The sequence below is a fragment of the Taudactylus pleione genome, unplaced genomic scaffold, assembly GCF_031769625.1.
Source record: "Taudactylus pleione unplaced genomic scaffold, aTauple2 ptg000015l, whole genome shotgun sequence".
Taxonomy (NCBI): domain Eukaryota; kingdom Metazoa; phylum Chordata; class Amphibia; order Anura; family Myobatrachidae; genus Taudactylus; species Taudactylus pleione.
In genome coordinates, this window is record NW_028284417.1 from 3,073,443 (window position 1) to 3,090,232 (window position 16,790).

The 16,790-nt window shown below is 40.5% G+C and overlaps 1 protein-coding gene across 2 annotated transcripts in view; it reads left to right on the top strand.

Moving 5' to 3' along the window:
- The window catches only part of OGFRL1 (opioid growth factor receptor like 1), a 103,115-nt gene extending 95,212 nt beyond the window's left edge, over nucleotides 1-7,903 (top strand). For both annotated transcript variants that reach the window (XM_088470517.1, XM_088470518.1), the window contains exon 7: nucleotides 6,996-7,903. In XM_088470517.1, coding sequence (XP_088326643.1) covers nucleotides 6,996-7,761 — 766 coding nt within the window. In that variant the 3' untranslated portion in view covers nucleotides 7,762-7,903. The remainder of the gene's footprint in view (nucleotides 1-6,995) is intronic.
- Nucleotides 7,904-16,790: the final 8,887 nt, after the last annotated feature.

Sequence of the window (16,790 nt, forward strand, 5' to 3'; positions counted from 1 at the left end):
GTCTTTTCGTTTGCCGGAGAACCAATCAGGCAAACTTAACCTGGGTTCCACAACCGTGGGAGCAGGGGCACCATGTATCTCCTCTACACGGAGAGAAAGTTCCTGCACCTTTTGTGTAAGAATCTGGATCTGTCCAGCCAGAATATGAGCCGGGTTCTGACTGGGGTCCATGATGGAGGATCACAATACCCTGAAAAGGGTCCGGTGATAATGTTAAGGCTCAGGTCAGGTAATTGAGTATTAGTCCTGCTACGGCCTTGAGGGCCGGTATACCTTGGCTTGATGCGGCTGTGTAGCAGCCTTGAGGGCTGAAGATAACTGATGGGCTGTGGCCTATGGGCTAATAGGGTGAGATGCAGCCTTTGGGCCAGAAGCAGCCTTGAGAGTTGGAGGTGCCTGGTTTGCTGAGGCCTGTGGGCCAGTAAGATGAGATGCGGCCTTTGGGCCAGTAGCAGCCTGAGGGCCAATAGGATGAGGTGCGGCCTTTGGTACGGTAGCAGCCTCTGGGCTGGTTGTGGCCTGAGGGCCAGTACTAACAGTCACTGAAAGGAGTCGCAGCCTCCAGGCTGTGCAGTAGCCTTGAGGGCTGGATGAACTTGGCAAGGGGACGATAGGGTGCGCTAAGTGCTGCTGGGGTGACACCAACGGTTGTACACTGGGTAGTGTACTCTGGATGCTAAAGTGCACTTAGTGCCGCCGGGATGGCACAAGCGATCATATACAAGATTGTGTACTCAGGATGCTGAAGTGTGCTTAGTGCTGCCAGGATGACACCAGTGATTGTACACAAGATTGCGTAATTGGGGCGTTTAGGTGCGCTTAGTGCCGCCGGGATGACAACAGCGATAGTACACAAGATTGCATGCTCGGGATGCTGAGGTGCGCCCGTGCCGCCTGGATGACACAAACGGCAGAAGACAGGAATGCAGACCGAGCCGCCCAGGTGACACAAACAGCTGGTAATACTTATGGCAGACAGTGCCACCTCGATGGCACAAGCGGCTGGTACAAAGGGGCTGACTGGACACAGGTAACTCGACTGAAAACAGGAGACCACACTGGAACCGGAAACACATGGAACGCTATCACCGGCATGGAATGAAGGGCTGGCTGGAATTTAACAGAAACAGGGCGCTACCAGAGCAAGTTTCCCTAATGACAGATTATAGAGCACCTGGGCTGTGTTCAGACAGGAGAATCAATCAGTTTGCACCTGATAGTGCACACAGACAGGCAGTAATTAGTGCAGAGGCTCAGCAGCAACCAGGACTGGAACTGCAGACAATATGCAGCTAACCACAGATCCAAACAGGAGGAAGGAGGAGACTTCAGCGAACGCTTGCCCGGCGTTCACCCCGCACAGCATTGCCAGTGTGGTGGCTTGTGACACTGCACAGATTGCAGGGTGTCCGTCTGGAGCATCCACAGAACACTTCGGACGGCAATCTAGGCACCCTGCTAGCCAGAAACAAGGGCCGTGGGACAGCGAAGGTGTCACCCACAGAGCCCATGTGGTCTGTGCTGCGGCACCGGTAGCCCACACCTAGTTACGGCAATGACTACTATCCCCCAGTTAATAATTACCAAACGGTTGTTATTATTGAATGATTGTTAGAGAAGAGACCAGCTCTTGGACTTTTAGTAAATGATATGCATATGCAATATGTTGGTGCAGTATTTATAAAGGATAAGAACAATAATTTTATTCTGATTGTTAGGGGTAATTTTACTAAAGTGAGAGTTTTTACTTAGAAGTGGAGATGTTGCCCATAGGAAATAAATCAGATTCTACTTAACATTTAACTAGCACCTTCTAGAAGATAATAGCTAGAATCTGATTGGTTGCTATGGGGAACTCTCACTTTAGTAAATATACCCCCTAGTCTCAGCTAAGGTGTCAGTACCACCCTTTTAAGCCACAATAACCAATACTCCTACTGTAGCTTTCAAGTACAGTTTTCATTGCTATTAATCTGTTTTGTTTTTAATTCTGTAGTATGTAGCGATAATTAATATATTTGAAAGGTATGACCATATCGGAACCTCACACTTGTCTACAATTGCAGTGATCATCTCAATGAATAAAAGCTAATATATGGAAAGAAAAGTATATGCAGACACTTCTGTGTGAAACACAAATATTAAAACAAATGACATATTGCATTAAACTCAAAAGCAAAAAAAATGCAACACATTTGCATTCTAGCCTATTTTAGTGACTTGAACTTTTTGTAAATGCCTTTTCTTCTATGTATTTTATGTTTGTAATTCATTTTTTATTTGGAAGTATATGACACACAGCATTGTAGAACTATGCTTCTGTCATTTCCAAATCTCAGCTAGTGTTTCTCATGTCACTTAAGAATAACAATTACTGCCATTTTGTGTCCCCTATGAGATTGAATCACCTATGACAATGCTATATTTGCAAGTAATACATGTACACAGCAAACTAGATTGTATCATTAACTGCAGTATTTTTTGACTATCCCGCAGTTATTTAATCGCCTCCAATCTCCAGTGTGCAGTACTGCAGAGTTTAAAGGCCACTAAAAAGGATGGGGACATGATGAAGTAGAGAGAATTAAAACCTTAATATTTGAACACTGGCATTTAGAATTATGATAGAAAAAACACATAAAAATAAACTTGTTTGTACTAGAAGAAAACTCGAAATATTACTTATTGGTTATCAAAATAGCAAATGGTATTTTAAGTCCTAAGTGAGCCCTGTGACTCAACAAAAGGATTGTGCATACTTTTTAAGCTCTAGTTGTTGCCTGTAATATATTTCACAAGAAATATATTGCATCAATAGTTCTGACAAATGGCCAAGAATGGGAAAAAATGTATTCTGTTTTATCTCTGAGGTTTGAAAATTGTTGATTGGAGATATTCCTGCATGTCATACCCTGTTCTAGACAGAATTTAGCTTGTTTTCTTGTAAACATGATATGCTTGAAGCTAAATTTGCAAATACTTCCCTCATCATACTCCTATAAAAGCTTGCAGTCAGGCATCACCTACAAAGCCCTGAATAATGTTGCATTTGCTTACAGTATGTAGTTTACCCCAGGTCAGAGATTTTCAACCTTATTCAACTCATGTCACACTGAATAAGATGCTAACGTTGTCATGGTACACCATAGGTTTTATTTAAGAAGAGATTTTATCATTACAATGTTTCACCTTATGCCACACAATGCCCCTAGTTCACATTATGGCACACAATGCCCCTAGTTCACATTATGCCACACAGTGTTCCCAGTTCACATTATGCCACACAGTATCAATATTCCAAATCACATTTATGCAACACAGTGCCCCAGTTCACATCAATGCAACACAGTGCCAACATTCACATGTATGCAACACAGTGCCCCAGTTCACATCAATGCAACACCATGCCACAGTTGACATTAATGCAACACAGTGCCCCAATTCACATGTATGCAACACAGTGCCCAAATTCACAATATACCATGCAGTGCTTCCAGTTGACATTTATGCAACACAATGTCCCAATTCACATTAATACGACAGTGCCCTAATTCATATTTATGCAACACAGTACCCCAATTTACATTTATGCAACACAGTGCCTCCACATCACATTATACCACACAATACCCACAATGCTTCAATTCACATTATGCCACACAATGCCCCAGTTCACATTATGCCACACAATGCCCCAGTTCACATTATGCCACACAATGCCCCCAGTTCATATTTATGCAAAACAATGCCACCCATTCACATTATCTAACACAGTGCCACCCATTCACTTTTTGCCACAGTGCCACTAGATAAAATTATAACCTACTGCTCCATGCCACACTACTGTATGCAACACATTGCTGCCACTCAGACTCAGATCACCTTACTTGCTCACCACAGGGCTCAGTCTCTTCTAGACTGCTCTTCTCAGTCTGTGTTTAACATGCTCTTGCTTGATGTGTTCCTCAACCTCATTGCATTCACCACCCTCAAATTCTGTGCTGTGTGCCCTGACTAGTCCTGAAGACTGGTTGTGTATACACTGTGCCCAGCAGACCACACCAGTTAAAAATCCCTGCCCTATTTACTCTCTCAGTTCTATGATTTGCATTAACTGCTTTCTCAAGTTTCTCTCTGATAGAGTTATGTGAAAATTTTATCAGAATATAAATACATTCAAGTTTTACCAGTTTGATGCCCTCAAACATGTTTGTGGTATAGTCGGCAACAGACCCATATTTTAATAATGCACAAATATTATTAGTAGTAGTAGTACCAGTTATTTATATAGTCCATACAAATTCTGCAGCGCCACCTGACAAAACACTCGTTTTGTTTTATTATCATTTTTCTATTCGATTGCAGGCTCTTATACACAAAGTTCATAATTGTTCCTTATTTATTTATAGTATTCAGAGTTACTCTGTACAATAATGCTGTGCATTACAAGGATATTAAAAGTCATTGGGACTATATGGTAATTATAGCTAGGGCTGCAAGTCAATTTCTCCTTGGAGTTTATATGTTCACTCTATTTTTAAATGGGATTATCCTTGGATGTGCTTTTTTTTTCAAGTAGTCCAAAGACTGACTAAATTGGCCCTGGTGAGTGTGAGCAGGGACAAAATTATTTTAATTGTATTTCATTGTGCAGTTCTGTGCTACATGTTTCCATTATATAAACAAAGTATAACAATAATGGTGAGATAAGATGTGATCAGCAAACAAATTAGGAGATTTCCTGCTCCTCTTGACATTAAATATCCCCTCAGTTAAGGAACTCCCCCTTTCCTGTAGGCTAACTGCTCTGCTGATCACTGAAATCCTTACCCTATATAAAACGACGACTCGGAATTGCTATTAAAAAAGTCACAGCCCAATTTATTGATTGAATTAGAATTGTTAATTAAGGGTGGTGATAAAAGCAGTGCGTACCCTCGGCAACAGCCCGATATTGACCTTTGCTTTAATAGATGGGATAGAAACATTCCACCCCTGAAGAACTGGGATGAGCAGTACTACTCTCCTTTAAATGGTATAACAATGGCCCCTCCTTGAGATGTGACCAGGTCCCCTTTGAGGTAACTAAATCCTACCATTTTTCCAGTGTAAATACCAGTCAACCATTATTGTGCCACATGAGGCTGCTGAGGAGCATTGCTTGCTGCCAATGCCTGGTTCGACGAACCAAGGCCCGTCTGGTCATCTCCAGACTGGACTACTGTAACCTCTTATCTGGCCTCCATGTCTCCCATCTCCCCACTCCAATCTGTCCTAAATGCTGCTGCCCAGCTCATCTTCCTCTGCAAACTGCCTCCCCTCTCCTAAAAAGCCCTAACACAGCTCCCCTTGCCCTTCAGAAACCAGTTGAAACTTCTCACACTAACTTACAAAGCCCTCACCAAATCCTCTCCTATTTACATCTCTGACCTTATCTCCCTTCACACTCCCATCCACCCTCTTTGCTTTGCTAATGAATGCCGCCTTTCCTCCCAACTGATTACTTCCTCCCACTCCCGCCAGCCCTTGCTGCTCCCTACCTCTGGAACTCTCTCCCTATCAGACTTTCCACCTCTCTATAAAACTTCAGACGGGCTCTCAAGACCTATGGATATACAGTATATACACAAGAGGGAGTTTTTACAAGTGGAGATGTTGCCCATAGCAACCAGTTAGATTCTACTTAACATTTAACTAGCACTTTCTGGAAGATAATAGCTAGAATCTGATTGGTTGCAATGGGCAACATCTCCACTTCTAAAAACTCTCACTTTAGTAAATATACCTTAATCCCTAGACAATAATCCCCTACAATACAGAAATCATTCTAAAGAATAAGGATGGGAGAAAAACTATAATCTCATGGACACCTTCATAGGACAGAAAGAAATCATCTTACAAAACATATGGGGGTTAACTGTTATTTTTCGGTGATCATTTAATATTATCCTGCACTGCAGACATACTAGTAGAGCCATAGGCTAGGGAGGGCAGTAAATATACCTGATTTGCTATATACTGGCACGTATACACTTGATGGCACCCCGTGTCTGAAAGAGTGGAGGCCCCTCTTGGAACAATGTTCCCTCTTAACAGTTATTGTCTAGAGAACATCAGATAATAACACCTTATGTTACAGAAAACGGAAAGGAGTCCAGAGATGGGGAGATTTAATGCCCAGATCTCCCTCATCCTGGCTTCAATAAACTCATGGATGCCCTCACTTTGTGTTAGGTTGTCTACTTTTCAAAATTGTAAGCCTTGTTGGGCTACCATGTTGTTCCCTGCACATTTTACGTATTTCATTTAATCTAGCAAACAGAAAAAAAGCAAAGTTTTGCTATTTCAAGTGCTGATTTTTTACGAAAATGTATGTGTTGATTAATGCCGAAGCAAGAACCACAAGGTATTTCTTGGGGCTGTTGGAAAAAAATTACACACATTCGTTTTTACTTCACTTTCTTGCATTTTTAATATAAAACACTGTTTTGGCAGATTTTTATTTTTTTTGCTGTATCAATAGGCATAAGCAAACTAACACTATTTTCTGAAGAGTCAAAGTGTGAAAATAAGGTATAATTTGTGTTATGAGCGCTGCATAAAACAAATCAGCTCAGCACAGAAATGAGAAAAGCCTCCGCAGCCAACGGGGTAAGAAAATATGCCTTTATACGTCATGGTTATTTTGCATATTATTGACCTAAATCCATTATATGTGGGTCATTACAAAGAACATTATACATTAAAAAGATATTAGAATCACTAAGAAGTTATGTGAAGGCTGCAGACCAAGTTAATTTAAATCAGAAGTCTGTGTGTAAATAAGGCATACAAAGGTACATATTATTCATTGTGAGTGCTGTCTTAAATTGAGGGGAAAATATGCCTTTGCAGGCCATTGACTCATCAAGGCATGGGGAAACAAGTTATATGAAAAACATGCTATGTTATTGTGTTGGAAAAGATTACTCTATATGTCATTGTTGTCATTCTAGATCTCAGCACAACTACTTAAGAATCACCCGCATATTAAAAAGTCTTGGAGAGCTTGGATATGAGAACTTTAAGCCTCCCTTGGTGAAGGTTTTTCTTCAGGAGTCTATTGTTGAAAACACAATCCCAAACATGAAACAAAGTGCACTGGAGTATTTTATATTCACAATCAAAGAAAGGAAAGAAAGAAGGAGACTTTTGCGATTTGCTTATCATTATTACCAGCCCTCTGAGCACTTTATTTGGGGACCTCCCAAAACACAGAAGGCTGAGCAAAATAAAAAGATACCTACAAACAGGTCTCAGAAAACACATTCACAGAAAACCAAGGATAGCAAGACTGCACATGAATTGGAAAGGCCGAGAGACAATGCAACAGACGAAACTGCAGCAGAAACTGGAGAATTGGAAAATCCAATCAGCCAGGCAACACCTGAAGTAAACCCAGATGATAATGCAAGAAATGACCAGGAGGTCAAAACAGAAGTTACAAATAATATTCTGATCTTAGAGCCCTCAGGACATACAATAATGCACCCAGATATAGGTGAAACTGATATTCTCCCCATTCAAATTAGCTTAAAAGAACAGGACCTTGAACATCCCAGCAAAGAAAACACAATAGACAACATTGTCATAGTTGATACCAATGATGAAGGAAGTAAAGATTGCTTGTGTAGCCTATCACCTGTTACCACTGCTACTACTGATGTCACTGCATCTTCAGGAATGGAAACTGACCTTCAACAGAAAGATAAAGCCAAATAAACTATAAATACAAACATATGGGAGGCGGGGAAAGCATTTTTATTGCATAAATGCATTTAACATATGAACAATTCCTGTTACTGGAAGATTTAAAGTTGGCACTGTATTATTACACAGGCTATCTGGAAAGCACAAACCAGTAAAGTATTCATCACTTATGTTGAGAAATTAGAGTATATATCTTAAGAATGCCTTTATTTCTTTACTATTAGTAGATTGCCCGTCTATGTCTTCAGGGGGTATTTATCAAATCTTGGAGAGAAAAAATTGTGAGATAAAGTGCTAACCAATCAGCTTCTAACTAACATTTGACACACTTTGTCAAAACTGACAGAGTTGATTGGTTGGTACTTTCTCTCACAATTTTATTTCTATACAAGCTTTGATAAATACCCCCTTAGGCTCTTATGCTTATGTAAATTCTGTATTTGTTAAGGTGCAGAAATAGAAGATCCATTTTGAGTGGTATTTGCAATGGTGCAGGAGGACACATTTGTTATTTTTAAGTTGCACCTGTTTCCCACAGACACTACTGGTAGCCATTTTGTTGTCTAAACTAATATTCATGAGAATGCTGCTTATCAAATTACAATAATCATGAACTTCTATCTCATATAGGTCACTTGCTGACGGTTCATTAAAGCTGAGTACACGCTGACAGATATATTGCCCGTTCCATTGAACGGGCGTTATATCATATCTATAGTGCATCAGCAGGTGTGTACTTCCGATATGTCTGTGAATGACGTTGTTCACAACCTATCTTATCGGCCATGAAGCACAGCTAGTTACGATATATATAGCAGATATATTGTGTCATCTGGCTGTCTGTATGGCCGACAGTTCGATATGTCTGCAGCAGAAGTCATTGAATATGACGTAACCAGTGGGCAGTCATATTTAAATAGCTCTGCTGGCAGACATATCGCCTGAACAATTGGCAAGTGCAGGGATGGACCGGGGCTTCTAAGTAGCCCTAGCAGTCCCCCTGTGCACGCGCCCGCAAAAGGGACGTGTCGCGAGTCACGGGGGCCTGGCCTCGCGGTATGCCCCCTGCTTTCAGTATCCCTGGCCGAGCAGCGCACCGGGAGGCGGAGCTGCTCAGCCGGGCTTTACGCCGAACCGGCCCATCTGGCATTTGCCAGAAGTGCCAGGTGGACAGTCCGGCCCTGGGTAAGTGTATATGCACTTACCAATTGTTAGGTCGGCGGTGTATGGGGAGAGCTGGCCATTCCAGTAAGCAGGAAATATCTGTGATATCTCCTGCTTTACCTTTTAATGAATGGCCCGAAAACTTAATTTCTATAATTGCAGGTGAAAATGTTCATTTTAACCTGCTTTTGTAGAAATTAAGTGATGATAAATAGAGCCCTTAGCACCATATGTATAGTAGTTTATAGCAGTTCTCTTATTCTGATATATATGAAACTCTATATTAGAATAGATTTTCTGTAATCTTTAGCCATTTGCCTGTATTAAAGATCTTCCTGATGACTTCTGTCCATTTAACTTTGAGTATAAGGAAAGAGTATATGGTAGAGGTCAGGCTTAGAAGATGAGGTACCAAGACAGAATGACTCAAGTGATACAAACAATCTTATATAGGTTAAATATAAAAATCTTGATAGTGGTTAGCAGGGCCGGCCCGAACCTAATTTTTTTGGTAAGCGAATATAAATTTTGGCGCCCCATGTGAAATAATCCAGATTTTTCGGTGACAGAAAAAGGCTATTTAATCGCACAGCCTTTCCCTGCGAAGCAGGGTTTTTTGACGGCAATTAGTCACGGGGGAAACCCTGCATCTAATTGAATAACCCCCATAGGCTACGCATAAAAAAAAACACATTAGCCCCCACGTGAAAATAATTATGCTTTTATGTTTTGCAAAAAAACACATAGGCCCCACATGAATATGTATGAAGTCCTTATACAGGAGGACCACCCTGCTAAGCTACAATTATACCCAAAGATACATATTCAGGGATAGGGTGACAGCACTTGGTGACAGTGAGAGGATGACGGCACTGGGTGACGACAGAGAGAGGGTGACAGCACTGGATGATGACAGGGAGAGGGTGACAGCACTGGGTGATGACATGGAGAGGGTGACAGCACTGGGTGATGACATGGAGAGGGTAACAGCAATAGGTGACATGGAGAAAGTGACAGTAGTTGGTAACAGGGAGGGGGTGACATCAGTGGGTAACGGAGGGTGATGATGAGAGGGTGACGACAGGGAGATGGTCACAGGGAAAGAGGTGATGACAGGGAGAGGGTGACAGCAGTGGGTGAGGGTGACAGCAATGATTGACAAAAGGTAGAGGGTGACAGCAATTGGTGACAGGGAGAGGATGAGAGCAGGATGAGAGTGACAGCAGTTGGTAACAGGGAGAGGGTGACGACAGTAGGTGACAGGGAGGGGGTGAAATCAGTAATGCTCTTTTTAATACATTATGCCATACACATGTAATGCCCTTTCTAATATATTATTTCACACATGTAATGCATTTTATAATATATTATGCCACACACATGTAATGCCCATTATAATGTATTATGCCACACACATGTAATGCCCTAATACATTATGCCACATACATGTAATGCCCTTTACCGTATATTGCATTATGCCACATACATGTAATGCCTCCCCCCAGTGTCGGAACTAGAGAGTGGTGGCCCCAGGTGCAAGAATATGTTTCCCCCCCCCCGCCTCCCGTCCCGTGTGTGTATCCTAGTGAAGGGAATATAACCCTGAAATGTTGAAAATAAAACGTTTGTTCACGGAGGTAGAAGTCTCTGGAGTGACGCCTATTTACCAAACTATAGATCTATATATATAGATATATAGATATATATAGATATATAGATATATATATAAACTGAAATATATGCCGAAAAAATATTACCAACAATAATCCTCAGGCGCTTAAAGATAAACTAGACCTCAAAAAAAAACAGAAGACATTTCATAGTGCAATACATTTAAGGTCTCTTTTATATCACAATGACCCCCTTCTTTTTTCAGACTCGTACCATTAGGGATGGTCTACTATAAAAAGTAGACAGAACAGCATGTATTAAAACTTGTAGTTCTCTTCCGAATAAATGGTTTTCCTTTTTCTTTTAATAAACACAATCTCCAACGTTGTATATGTAAAGAGAGAAATAATTCCAAAAATAGTGTAATACTATTTTTAACAATAGTATCGAAACGCGTTGGTGGAGGAGCTGAGTGAGGACTTTTTTGGACACTTCCCAGTTGGTCCGTCTAACAACTACCGGGGACGCCTGAGATTTCGGACTTATGCTTTGTTGTCTACTGATTGGGTAGACCAATTCATCTGGTGAGGGTCCATTTATTCCACACTCGCATTTGTTTCATTCATTATGTTTTAAATCTGTATTTGGAATTAAAAATAGTATTACACTATTTTTGGAATTATTTCTCTCTTTACATATACAACGTTGGAGATTGTGTTTATTAAAAGAAAAAGGAAAACCATTTATTCGGAAGAGAACTACAAGTTTTAATACATGCTGTTCTTGTCTTCCGTCTTTTGTGCAAGGTCTTCTTGATGACAGTGCTGTGGATGCCTCAGGGGTAAGAGGAATGGTGTCTGCAGCCAGCCAGCCATTCTTAGTCATCAGCCCCGCATCACATTCCTCAAATTCAGCCTCTCATCACCATCCTCAGTCCAGAAGCCTCCCGTCACCTTCCTCCGTCCCCAGCCCCATCACCTTCCTCCATTGCCAGGCACCATCACCTTCCTCCTTCACCAGTAACCATCACCTTTCTCTGCTTCCAGCCCCTGTCACCTCCTGTCCCCATCACCTTCCTCTGCCTCCAGCCTCCCTCATCTTGAAATAAATAATTATTAGTACTTCGGCGTAATTTTTAGATTGAATTTAATTGACTTGGCCTTTGAGAGTGAGAAGTTTAAGATAGGTGGTGGACTTCGGAAATCTTTGGTGCGAGAACCAGATATTACTTATGGAAGTGGTACTGGGCTCTAGTTCTGTAATTCAGCCCCAATTAGTTATATTTTCTCACTATAGTCTGATATTGCTTGAGCTCTTGCTGTAAAGATGGGTACACACTTGTGCGACGGGCATTCGTTCCGACATTGGAACAAATGCCCTTGAACATGAATTGCCTGTACACACTGGAATGAGTTAATGAATGACGGAACAATCACTGTTCCGTCCTTCATTAACTTACTACAGGTCGCAGAAGCGAGCAATCGCCCATACACACTGAGAGATGTAGACGATTTGTCATTACGAAATAGCATATCGGCTCGACGTTGCTCCAATGTGTGCCTAGCTTAACTGTTACTGCCTTGTGACATCAGATTTCTGTATGTGCATCATAAAGAGGATTATATGTTAAAAATAGAACCAGCAACATTCAGTTCATATTCAGACCAGCTAAAAATACCACCACTAAATAGCAAATTACACATTACGCATAAACTAAATCTGACTAATTAATAACTAGCACTGAACCTGTTATCACCAACTGCACAGAGCCAGGAACTTGTACCTGCAATTTTCAGCTAACTGGAGACAACTGCTACTATTGTTAGCCCTTTACCGTATGTATCAAGTCTTCCCCACTCCTATTAGATTCCCCAACCTTCATAGATTATGAGTTTGTTTGGGCAGGGCCATCTATACCTTCTGTTTTATATTATTGTATGTCATTTGTTTGTATTATTATCTCCTCATTGTTGATTACTTTGTAATACGTTGGCACTTTAGAAATTATATATAATAATAACAATAATAATAATAATAATAATAATAATAATGCTTAATAGTACGAATCTAAACTTGCAAATACAGGTAGTGGGTGCAAAATGTGTGCCCAGAATAATCATGTTTCACAGGATGGAAAATGTAAAATACAAAATCTGATTTAAAGTTTGACTTGGTCAATTCGAAAATGCAATGTAAAAGTATAGCTGGCCAGTATGTGTGCACATTATATAAAAGCATGCAGCATTTGCCTGGTATGCAAAAGTTTTGCATTTGCACCTGTTACAGTGCAACATGATTAGTTTTTTCTATAATATAAATCAATTTTTATCCGATAGGGGGAAACAAATATCATTATTAGTCCTAATGACAATTATACCCTTTGTACATCTTAATTCGTTTTTATTTAGGTACAATAGATAAAATTATTGGTGGCTTTCATTTAAGTTAAAGTAATAATAAATGTTTTTGAAGACAACCAGGGCCCCGAGAGGGGAGGGAGGGTAGTAATTACCGGGGCCCATTGAAGGGGCCCGGGTATGATGCCACCTCCTCCACCCTCTTAAATGTCAGTTGCCCAGAACATGCTGCTGTGTGCTGGGCTGCAGTGGGAGAACAGGGAAACTGTGTGTATGTGTTATCAGCTATCTCAGATTCTGCATCTTTAATTTTACACAAGCTCTTGTTATCTGACACTCATTTTACCTTGAGATTGTGCAACTGCATCTGTGCACTTAATAGACATTTTTCAAGGCTCGTATTCTCTTTTTGCAACTCCTCAATCACAGCATGTACTGTACATAGTAAAGGTCTTTCTCCAAAACTTCACTTTGTTCTGCTGTTCCATCTAGAAATATATTTCTTTCGGCAAGACACTCTGAAGTTGCTCTTATTACCCAGAGCATTCATGGGGCTTCAGTTAGACAATCTCTCTCTAAATTACACTCTGCAAATTTTGCTTGTGCGGACACAGGGCCTGATTCAGAGTCGCTCGTAAGCGGCCGCTCATTCGCTCCAAGCGATGTTCGCACAACTGCGCATGCGTGTTGGTTGTAATACGCATGCACGAACCAGTCATTGTGGTCGGAAATTGTGTGCACGCAAAATAGCGAATGCCTGCTAATTTGAGTGACAGAATGAGGCGTTTGTGAGTGGTAACAGGGGAAGGTGCTTGAAAACGGGGTGTGGAGATCCGAACGCAGGCGTGCCAAACGGTCAAAACGGGCATTTTAAGGGTGTGCATAATTAACAAAGCTGCGTCATCGACCACGTCACTTGGTTGTCTTTTAGCCTGAATTGCTCGCATGATTGCGGTAGGAAAATGCTACCACAAGCACTGCGAGCAGTTCATACGCCTTTCGATGTACTCGATTAATCTAATAAATAGCGGAGATGACGTAGGATGCGAGCGGCCAGGGGGCGTTTTTTAAAAAATAGCGAGCGCATGTTTCGTTCGCTCGTTCAGACATAGAGGCGTCAACAGACCGCAAAGAGCGAGCGCTCTATTTAAATATCCGGCCCCTTTTTCTGAACGAGCGAGCGCAAATAGCGCCCGTCTCTGAATCAGGCCCACAATTAGTTATATCCGCCACTTTTCCTTGTGTGCATCTCACTCTATCACTTTACACATTCTTTTAACGCTTCCACTTCCTGCTGAAGTACCACATACTTTTGGTGCAATTCAACAATGTCCTGCTCTTTCTCTGCAAGAAGCACATCATCTTCATGCTCCATTTTCAGCATAGACTCCTTCAGCACATCAGCCTCCTCTAAGTTTAGACATATCTGCCAATTGGAGGTCTGTCTTTTTAAGAGCTTTAATTTTCAACTCCAACTTAACCTGTGTTATATTTTACTTACTTGCCAAAAACAACCCTACCTGTTCCAGGAACCACTGTGAAATTTGAGTGGGGTTCACAAAGCAGTTAAATATTACTTCTCAGTTAACCAATCCCATTTAAAAAATATGAAATGTGGTCTAACTACAAAATATATGAAATACATTTTGTCTTGAAGGAGTTAATTATCCCTATTTGTATAGAGACAACACAGTACTAAATCAACCTCCTATGTTTGTGCGATTATCAGTGAATGTATATTATTATGCAAAAATTGATCAATGAATATTGTACATATTAGATATATTTCTACCATAAATGTCACTTAACTCACATACTATTGTATTCTTTTAATATTTAGGATGGTTTATTCTACTAATACAAAAGTATTACTGAAATAAAGGTAACTTCCCTAAACAATAGAACATAACTTCATAGTGCGCACACATTTTGCAAACATAGATTCAATTCAGATTCATTTATAGAATTTTTAGAATTTGAGTCTTGTTTCTTAAATATATTTTTATATAAAAATAAATAACTCCTAAACAATATACCCATTTATATAGTACATATTAAACAATGTATTGTACATTTTAGGAACATACCTGAATTAAGATTTACAGTATAAAAGTATTCTTAAATGTTGTTATGCAAAAATATTTGCTGTTTGTAAAATGCCAGGATTATTATTCTGCTATAAATATATAGGGTTCAGCATATTACTGTATATCTACATTGAACATGTCGGCATTTACTATGTTGACATGAAAATGTGGACATGGTTGTTATGATGACATTGAAAATGTTGACATGTTCATAATGTCGACATTCGTATTGACACTGATGTAATGTCGACGTGGTCGGAATGTCATCAGTGTCTTTTTACTGTGTGTCCTTTGCCCTATCCCTAGCGCTAACTCTAACGCTACCCTAAGCCTAATGCAAATGTTGACATTTTGACAATGTTGACATCATGAATGTCGACATTCTCTCTATCGACATGATGACTGCATCCCAGTTACTGTCTTTGTTTACTGTTTACCTTTTTTTCTCTGTTTTGGAAAGTTTAAATATTTTAGTAGTTTTTTTGATTATGTGCTATTAATGTCAGGCTAAAAAAATAAGTGCTATTATCTGTCAAATTGTATTAGTCAGAATTTAGCTTCTGAATAAGAAATATCTTTTTTTTGTAATTCTTGTATTTTTTTGCCAGGATCAAAAAATGTTGTAATATCAGAAATCAACATAAAAGTTTCTCTAATACAACTGGGACAAGTTGAAGCTTGCTTAACATATTTTAATGTAAAGTTTTAAGTAGCTGCATGCATACTGTACATACATACAAGTTGTATAACAGTGAGTCTGCCACTGGAAGATTGTTTGAAATTTGCATTCATACATAATGGAAGGTACAAATGGCCCATAATCTTAGTATACAGAAACTGTCTGCTGTAGATACCATCATGGTCTGTGTAGTGAATTAGGTATTATTTATTAACAGGTATGCATGATACCTTGACAAAAAAAGTAGATGATTGATTAGGTTAGATCAGTTACATGTCCCCACAGATATGGTTCCACTAAGAAAATACACTTAAAAAAATGTATCAACTTGTAACTTTAGATGAATACAGGTACAACTCTTAAGGTGCGAACACACATGGGATAACGATATCGAGCATATTGTGCATTTTTTGGTCCCTTCCAACCCACCAACGACCTGCGATGCGCAGGCATGCATGGACAATAACGATATCGTCCATCGCCCGTGCATGCAGGCCAACCTGACCGATATCGACCAGGTTTTATAGGGAGCGGGTCGCTGGCCGTAATTGGTGGGTTGGTGGTGTGCTGGATGATCGATATCGATCATCCAGCACTCCGGGAAGGTGCAGGACGATCAGTCAGCGATATAATTATCGCTGACTGATCGTACCGTGTGTACGCACCATTATGTTAGTGTCCCTGCTCTGGACAAGTCCTCAGACTCTTATTCACATCTGAGATGATTTCACTGACTGTTGATTTCTCTCACTGTTCAGTTCTGCAGTATCAGGAAAAGCACTAGTATCAGGGCCGGATTGAGGGCCACATGGGCCTGGAGCTGAAAATGATCAAGGACCTATTATGAGAAGCAGAGGAGGTGTGACTATTACTGTGTAGGTGTGACCAATGCCATGTTGGAGCTTACACACCCTACATTATCAGCCCCCAATGTCTCCCTAAATATGTAAAAGAAAAAGGTGACTAGAAATACAATTTTACTACTTATGATTTATGGAAGACCTTGTGGACAGCAGATGGCCAGTCAACATCATGCTGTCATGATGATGGGCCTATTTTTATGTGGAGGCCTGGAGCTGGAGCTCCATCCGCCCCATTGTTAATCTGGCCCTGACAAGTATTACTGCAAGCATCCCTTCTTCA